Genomic DNA, 8,893 nt, shown 5'->3' with positions numbered 1-8,893 from the left:
TGATCCAACTTTGATGTAATGTCCTTAAAACAAGTCAAAATGAGGCTCAGTAGTGTGTGTGGCCTCCACGTGCCTGTATGACCTCCCTACAATGCCTGGGCATGCTCCTGATGAGGTGGCGGATGGTCTCCTGAGGGATCACCTCCCAGACCTGGACTAAAGCATCCGACAACTCCTGGACAGTCTGTGGTGCAACGTGGCGTTGGTGGATGGAGCGAGACATGATGTCCCAGATGTGCTCAATTGGATTCAGGTCTGGGGAATGGGCAGGCCAGTCCATAGCATCAATGCCTTCCTCTTGCAGGAACTGCTGACACACTCCAGCCACATGAGGTCTAGCATTGTCTTGCATTAGGAGGAACCCAGGGCCAACCGCACCAGCATATGGTCTCACAAGGGGTCTGAGGATCTCATCTCGGTACCTAATGGCAGTCAGGCTACCTCTGGCGAGCACATGGAGGGCTGTGCGGCCCCCCAAAGAAATGCCACCCCACACCATGACTGACCCACCGCCAAACCGGTCATGCTGGAGGATGTTGCAGGCAGCAGAACGTTCTCCACGGCATCTCCAGACTCTGTCACGTCTGTCACATGTGCTCAGTGTGAACCTGCTTTCATCTGTGAAGAGCACGGGGCGCCAGTGGCGAATTTGCTAATCTTGGTGTTCTGTGGCAAATGCCAAACGTCCTGCACGGTGTTGGGCTGTAAGCACAACCCCCACCTGTGGACGTCGGGCCCTCATACCACCCTCATGGAGTCTGTTTCTGACCGTTTGAGCAGACACATGCACATTTGTGGCCTGCTGGAGGTCATTTTGCAGGGCTCTGGCAGTGCTTCTCCCGCTCCTCCTTGCACAAAGGCGGAGGTAGCGGTCCTGCTGCTGGGTTGTTGCCCTCCTACGGCCTCCTCCACGTCTCCTGATGTACTGGCCTGTCTCCTGGTAGCGCCTCCATGCTCTGGACACTACGCTGACAGACACAGCAAACCTTCTTGCCACAGCTCGCATTGATGTGCCATCCTGGATGAGCTGCACTACCTGAGCCACTTGTGTGGGTTGTAGACTCCGTCTCATGCTACGACTAGAGTGAAAGCACCGCCAGCATTCAAAAGTGACCAAAACATCAGCCAGGAAGCATAGGAACTGAGAAGTGGTCTGTGGTCCCCACCTGCAGAACCACTCCTTTATTGGGGGTGTCTTGCTAATTGCCTATTATTTCCACCTGTTGTCTATTACATTTGCACAACAGCATGTGAAATGTATTGTCAATCAGTGTTGCTTCCTAAGTGGACAGTTTGATTTCACAGAAGTGTGATTGACTTGGAGTTACATTGTGTTGTTTAAGTGTTCCCTTTATTTTTTTGAGCAGTGTATATATAAGTCGCATTTCTGGAGTGATGAATCACGCTTTACCATCTGGCAGTCTGACAGCCGAATCTGGGTTTGGCGGATAACAGGAGAACGCTACCTATATATAAAAAATAAAGTGAACACTTAAACAACACAATGTAACTCCAAGTCAATCACACTTCTGTGAAATCAAACTGTCCACTTAGGAAGCAACACTGATTGACAATACTTTTCACATGCTGTTTTGCAAATGTAATAGACAACAGGTGGAAATAATAGGCAATTAGCAAGACACCCCCAATAAAGGAGTGGTTCTGCAGGTGGGGACCACAGACCACTTCTCAGTTCCTATGCTTCCTGGCTGATGTTTTGGTCACTTTTGAATGCTGGCGGTGCTTTCACTCTAGTGGTAGCATGAGACGGAGTCTACAACCCACACAAGTGGCTCAGGTAGTGCAGCTCATCCAGGATGGCACATCAATGCGAGCTGTGGATAGAAGGTTTGCTGTGTCTGTCAGCGTAGTGTCCAGAGCATGGAGGCGCTACCAGGAGACAGGCCAGTACATCAGGAGACGTGGAGGAGGCCGTAGGAGGGCAACAACCCAGCAGCAGGACCGCTACCTCCGCCTTTGTGCAAGGAGGAGCAGGAGAAGCACTGCCAGAGCCCTGCAAAATGACCTCCAGCAGGCCACAAATGTGCATGTGTCTGCTCAAACGGTCAGAAACAGACTCCATGAGGGTGATATGAGGGCCCGACGTCCACAGGTGGGGGTTGTGCTTACAGCCCAACACCGTGCAGGACGTTTGGCATTTGCCACAGAACACCAACATTGGCAAATTCGCCACTGGCGCCCTGTGCTCTTCACAGATGAAAGCAGGTTCACACTGAGCACGTGACAGACGTGACAGAGTCTGGAGACGCCGTGGAGAACGTTCTGCTGCCTGCAACATCCTCCAGCATGACCGGTTTGGAGGTGGGTCAGTCATGGTGTGGGGTGGCATTTCTTTGGGGGGCCGCACAGCCCTCCATGGGCTCGCCAGAGGTAGCCTGACTGCCATTAGGTACCGAGATGAGATCCTCAGACCCCTTGTGAGACCATATGCTGGTGCGGTTGGCCCTGGGTTTCTCCTAATGCAAGACAATGCTAAACCTCATGTGGCTGGAGTGTGTCAGCAGTTCCTGCAAGAGGAAGGCATTGATGCTATGGACTGGCCCGCCCGTTCCCCAGACCTGAATCCAATTGAGCACATCTGGGACATCATGTCTTGCTCCATCCACCAACGCCACGTTGCACCACAGACTGTCCAGGAGTTGATGGATGCTTTAGTCCAGGTCTGGGAGGTGATCCCTCAGGAGACCATCCACCACCTCATCAGGAGCATGCCCAGGCATTGTAGGGAGGTCATACAGGCACGTGGAGGCCACACACACTACTGAGCCTCATTTTGACTTGTTTTAAGGACATTACATCAAAGTTGGATCAGCCTGTAGTGTGGTTTTCCACTTTAATTTTGAGTGTGACTCCAAATCCAGACCTCCATGGGTAGATAAATTGGATTTCCATTGATTATTTTTGTGTTATTTTGTTGTCAGCACATTCAACTATGTAAAGAAAAAAGTATTTAATAAGATTATTTCTTTCATTCAGATCTAGGATGTGTTGTTTAAGTGTTCCCTTTATTTTTTTTAGCAGTAGTCCAGGTCTGGGAGGAGATATATATATTTATATATTAGTGCCAACTGTAAAGTTTGGGGTAGTAATAATGGTCTGGGGCTGTTTTTCATGGTTCAGGCTAGGCCCCTTAGTTCCAGTGAAGGGAAATGTTAACTCTGCAGTGTACAATGACATTCTAGACGATTCTGTGCTTCCAACTTTATGGCAACAGTTGGGGAAGGCCCTTTCTTGTTTCAGCATGACAATGCCCCTGTGCACAAATCGAGGTTCATACAGAAATGGTTTGTTGAGATCAGTGTGGAAGCACAGATCCCTGACTACAATCCCCATCAAACATCTTTTTCCGATGAATTGGAATGCAGACTGCAAGTCAGGCCTAATTGCCCAACATCAGTCCCCGACCTCACTAATGCTCTTCGCTGAATGGAAGCAAGTCCCCACAGCAATGTTCCAACATCTAGTGGAAAGCCTTCCCAGAAAAGGGGAAGCAAAGGGGAACCAAATCAATATTAATGCCCATGATTTTGGAAAGAGATGTTCAACGAGCAGTTGTCCACATACTTATGGTCATGTAGTTTATCTGCCCAACAGATGCATATCTGTCTTTACATTAATGTGAAATCCATAGATTAGGACCTAATAAGATTTCCTTATACACTACCAGTCAAAGGTTTGGACACACCTACTCATTCCAGGGTTTTTCTTTATTTTGACTATTTTATACATTGTAGGATAATAGTAAAAATAAAGAAAAACCCTTGAATGAGTATTTGTGTTCAAACTTTTGACTGGCACTGTATGAACTGTAACTCAGTAAAATCTTTGAGATTGGTACATGTGTTTATATTTTTGTTCACTGTAGGAGGAAAAATGTAAATTGGCCATTACTAAGAAGTGTCCCGCACATTTTTGATGTGGGCCATAAACTCATGTGTATCCTCCACCATGGACAGTGATTTACAACACAACAGCTCTTTGTAATCTGAGGCACATGGTTAAAACGCATGGACATCATTTCAAGCTTTTACAAGTATCTGTGAAATTTAGAAGGCATGAACAATTTGCTGGCACCGGCTGACAAAGCATCTATTATAGGCTGTCCATTTAAAGACTGTCCACATTTCTAAACGTCTTAGTACTGAAGTATCCTACACCATCTGCCTCTTCACAAGTGCAAATGAATCGGTAAATATGATGTGTTGTACGTGTAATATTAGGGAAAATAATTAGAATTACATTGCAGTACATTCAACATCATTTTGTGAACTTCTGGTTTATGATTTCAGAAAAATAATTGCGTTGGTCGTCATGTCACTTCCACTGATTCTGAGCCCCCAGGTTTTTGGGCTCGCGACAGACGGTTTGAGCAATCTGCGTAGGTTTACTTTTACGCATAGACAACATTATTTCAATACAACACTATTTTAACAAAATGTATACTAAACACATATGCTTTTTACATTTTTACTCAGAAAATATTGCAGGGAAGCTCAGCTTCATTCAGAGGGAAGGAAATGTGACTTATCTGCGGGACAAGGAGCTGGCAACGGAAGTTCCAACCGAGGCAAAGTTCGAACTGTTCGATCCAATGAACACTTTACGCACCGCCAGATTCAACTATACCTGGGACTTCGGCAACGGGTAGGAGTATGTGGACTTCGCCTGTTTATCATCGAATGTATGTTTTGTAGTTTAGGCTATATATTTAAATATTATGTGGTTGTTTTATTTTTTCTCTATTTATTCGATGTTGTGTGATGCTGTTTTTTACTGTAAGGATTACTGTTGTTTTCTGTTGTCTTGACAGTGTTGAATGTAGTATTCCATCAGGGACCACGTTAGAAACAAGTGGAATTTCTTTAACCTGTTATCCATGGGTTGTCCTCAGTGCATAATTTTGCTCAATAAATCATTAATCAATATTCTGGTTTTGTAAGAGAGGTGCTGAAGGGATCAGAGCCGTCTGTGCACTATAACTACTCATCCTCTGGAAACTACACTCTGCGGCTGAGAGTTGGGGCCCAAGTGAACACAACCTCTACTCCACTAACTGGGGTATACACCATAGACGTTACAGTTTTGGGTAGGTAGACAGAATACACATAGTTTTTGTTTATAATTAATTAGTTTGAAACAGTGTGTTTTGGCAATGTTGAGAGGACATGTAAGAGTTTTTAAATCTACCATACAGCAAGTGACAGCATCAATTTAGGTGTATTGCATATCTCTGCTATTTTCCAGACGCCATCAGAAATATTGAGTTGAAGAGCCCTCTGATTTTCCAGGTTTCCAGAAACAACAGTCTGGCTGTTCATGTGGATGGAAGGTGGGTACAATTTCTCAGTAGGCCACACAATTAACACACACAACATACTAAACATGTATAACACATAAAATAATCAGCATATTTATTCTCTCTGTTTCCCAGTCTTCCAGTGTGGGTGCTGTATTTATTCTCATCATCTCTCTCTCTCTCCCTCTCTCTAGTCCTCCCATGTGGGTCTGTTGGAGGTTCCTACAGAACTGTGTATCAGCAACCCCTACAGGCTGTCACCTGACCATGCTGTATGAGAACACCATGATACTGAACCACACCTTCACAGCTTTAGGAGTCCACTGTCTGGACATCAGCGCCCGCAACGACATCAGCAAACTGCAGACCTCCTACAACATCTTTGTGAGGAGAGATCGTAAGTCTGGTGTTATCATGTGGTCTGTGGAGATTTGGTCCACGTTAGTCATGCTAGGCAGAAGCTACAGGATAGTACAGTACATACTTTGTCCTCTCACTTTTTTGGGAAGGCCCAAAAAATTGTCAAAGACTCCAGTCACCCAAGTCAATCTGTAGACCTTTCTCTCTGCTACCGCACGGCAAGCGATACCGGAGCGCCCAGTCTAGGACCAAAAGGCAGCTTCTACCCCCAAGCCATATGACTGCTGAACAATTAATCAAATGGCCACCCGGACTATTTACATTGACACGTCCACCCCCCTTTGTTTTTGCACTGCTGCTACTCGCTGTTTATTATCTATGTATAGTCACTTTACCCCTAACTACATGTACAAAATAACTTGAGTACATGGACTCGCTACCGGTACCCCCTGTATATGGCCTCGTTATTGTTATTTTTATTGTGTTACTTGTTATTTTTATTTTACTATTTTTATTTTATTTAGTAAATATTTTCTTAACTCTTGAACTGCATTGTTGGTTAAGGGCTTGTAAGTAAGCGTTTCACGGTAAGGTCTACACCTCTTGTATCCGGAGCATTTGACAAATACATTTTGATTTGATTTGAATACAGTATAGACTGTTTGATATAGTACAAATGATCCATCTATTAGTACAGTGTCCCTCAGCAGTTCTGGTGGCACAAGAGGTTTTGATGAGAATTTAGATTTCATGGTTCATCCTGTAATCTTCAGCTGAACCGAGTGATAGTGTGTTCAGAGAAATGAAAAGACGTCAGTGGGACAGTGGCCAGGGTTGAGGAAGGCAGCTAAGGAGTTCTGGAGGAGAGCAATTTAACAGCAGGACCCACACCCCATACTGCATTTGTCTCCTGTGGTGAATTGATTTGTGCTGGATGGTATGGTTATAGAGGAGTTTCAGGAAGCTTGTGACCTAATTTTAATCCATAACAAATAGAGAGTTTGAAATCAGAAGACTAAAAGAATGATGAATGATGGTTTGTGTAAATAATAACATGATTCAATGGTGCACAAAGTTAAGACAAGAGGAGACATGCTAATCATGTATGCATATACTCGGTAGTATGACAGTTACTATTTGCAGTTAATTGTAAAATAAAATCAATTCTGCTTGTAGAACTTCTGACCAGTATTCAAGCTTGTCTAACTGCATCTTGTAATACTGTAATATTACAGTATGTGAAGTGTTTTCCATTCCTTGAACTATGGTCAAAACAGTTCTCTCTTTGTCTCCTTATAGCCTCTATTAACCTGCTCTTCATCATGATGTGTGCTTTGATCGTCTTGGCAATCCTCGCCTTCATCAGTGTTATAGCCTGTCGCCATAAGAAAGGACGCAACAACAAACCACAGGTAGGAAGGAGACTGATAGAGGGACTTGTTCAAGAATGTTATGCTCTGTTTCAATACTCCTAAAGATATGAGGCTATTCTACAATATATCCACAATTGGTTGATCTACATGAATACCTAACAAATTGACTTAGGATCAATTCTAAAACTTGGTCATAACCGTAGAAAGCACAGTCAAGCGTTTTTTGTAGTTTTTATTTGATTTTTTATTTCATCTTAATTTATACAGGTTTTTCTCATTGAGATAAAATCTATTTTTCAAGAGAGAACTCGTCCAACAGCAGCAGGGGGAACAACGTTTCAGACAAAACAACTTACATACACTAACACAACTTTGAACAAAACTATTGACAAACATACAGTACAACAATGACATATTATGTAAAGAAACAGGACTCAGAGTTGACTCAGACTCCATTAGTAGTGACTTTGTTTTCAGAAAATCTCTTCCTTTTGCATTATTGAACATACTACTAAAAACGGTTGGACCACAGCTTTTAGCACGACCAAGGGACTCGTGACTCGAGTATGAGGAAATCGAGGTTTACTGGACTCTACATTTACCTTTATAGTTATTTATTTAACCTTTATTTAACTAGGCAAGTCAGTTAATAACAAATTCTTATTTACAATGACGGCCTACATCACTGCTGTCAAGTCATGGGGATTTGCACAGTGTATTTGTTCTTGTTCAGTATGAAATTACTAAGAAATATTCAGACAATGTAGCCCTACAAACACCAAAAAACACTTGCGTGTCAGTGTAAATAATGTTTTTTTATTTTACAGATGTCTAAGTCCAGTAACGCCACTTACTCCAGCATGAACATGGAACTGCAGCCACAACAGGACATCCCTGATATCAGTAGTGATATCTATGTGTCCAGTTCAAAGAAAGAAGAGGTCCAACCCCTTCTACAGCACGGGACCAGATCTGTCGCCAACTCCTACCGCAGCTAGTCTTCATTTACACACATTGATTTGAGCTTTGTGTTGGACTGATTCAAGTCAAATGTTAATAGTTTGCTATCAATGTATAGTTTGAGATGAATATACAGTACCAGTCAAAAGTTTGGACACACCTACTCATTACAGGATTTTTCTTTATGTTTATTTTCTACATTGTAGAATAATAGTGAAGACATCAAAACTATGAAATAACACATATGGAATCATGTAGTAAGCAAAAAAGGATTAAACAAATGAAAATATATTCATATTAAAGATTCTGCCTTGATGACAGCTTTGCACCCTCTTGGCATTGTCATTCCAATATCACATGAATACACATTAGACATGGCAAAAGTCTTTCCACCAACAAGGGATGGGGGTGGGGGTGGGGGGGGGGTGAGATGTACTTCTGTTTTAGAGGATTGGATCCCCCTATGCTGATAGATGAGATCTGCTAGTAACCCTGTAGGGAACGGTCCTGATGGGTATTACTTAGAGATACTGGCTGTCAACATCTTTAGAAAATGTTAATTTCATTTACAAAATGTTTTTATGGAATGCCAAGAAAGTCAATGATGAAAGTAAAAATAAATCAAGCGTCATTGTAAGTAAGAAGTCTTGTTATATTTACAATGTTATACACTGGTTATTGTCCCCCCAAATTGATGTATTTGTTGGGTAATCAACATCTGTCGCCGTTATTTCTACATATTTATCTTGCTGCTCATGACTGTAGCCTACTTGCTGCTCACGACTGTACCAAAGGTACCAACGTTATGTACCTGAATGGTATCTTACAATACAATCTAACTTGAGTTGTAGGCCTACTTCATGTTACAATCATTAAATAATAT

At 43.0% G+C, this 8,893-nt stretch overlaps 1 protein-coding gene across 2 annotated transcripts; it reads left to right on the top strand.

The window, feature by feature from the left end:
- The first annotated feature begins 3,930 nt into the window (after positions 1-3,930).
- Positions 3,931-8,397, top strand: LOC106609795 (transmembrane protein 130). Of its 2 annotated transcripts, none has more exons than XM_014208815.2 (8): positions 3,931-4,209; positions 4,311-4,399; positions 4,497-4,665; positions 4,962-5,107; positions 5,266-5,350; positions 5,512-5,714; positions 6,977-7,089; positions 7,878-8,397. In XM_014208815.2, exons 1-8 carry the CDS (start codon positions 4,202-4,204, stop codon positions 8,046-8,048), a joined length of 984 nt encoding a protein of 327 aa, XP_014064290.1. In that variant the 5' UTR covers positions 3,931-4,201; the 3' UTR covers positions 8,049-8,397. The 2 variants fall into 2 exon arrangements, with proteins under 2 accessions (XP_014064290.1, XP_014064298.1); XM_014208823.2 differs by having other exon boundaries at positions 3,935-4,209; positions 4,363-4,399.
- The last annotated feature ends 496 nt before the right edge of the window (positions 8,398-8,893 follow it).

Source organism: Salmo salar, chromosome ssa01 (assembly GCF_905237065.1).
Source record: "Salmo salar chromosome ssa01, Ssal_v3.1, whole genome shotgun sequence".
In the NCBI taxonomy this organism is placed as follows: Eukaryota; Metazoa; Chordata; class Actinopteri; order Salmoniformes; family Salmonidae; genus Salmo; species Salmo salar.
This window is presented reverse-complemented; position numbering and strand designations above follow the sequence as displayed.

Bases quoted from the DNA above. Each gene is read 5' to 3' on its own strand.
- LOC106609795 (XM_014208815.2), top strand. The intron at 5,351-5,511 runs GTGGGTACAATT...CCCTCTCTCTAG, and splicing joins GCTGTTCATGTGGATGGAAG to TCCTCCCATGTGGGTCTGTT. The intron at 5,715-6,976 runs GTAAGTCTGGTG...GTCTCCTTATAG, and splicing joins CATCTTTGTGAGGAGAGATC to CCTCTATTAACCTGCTCTTC.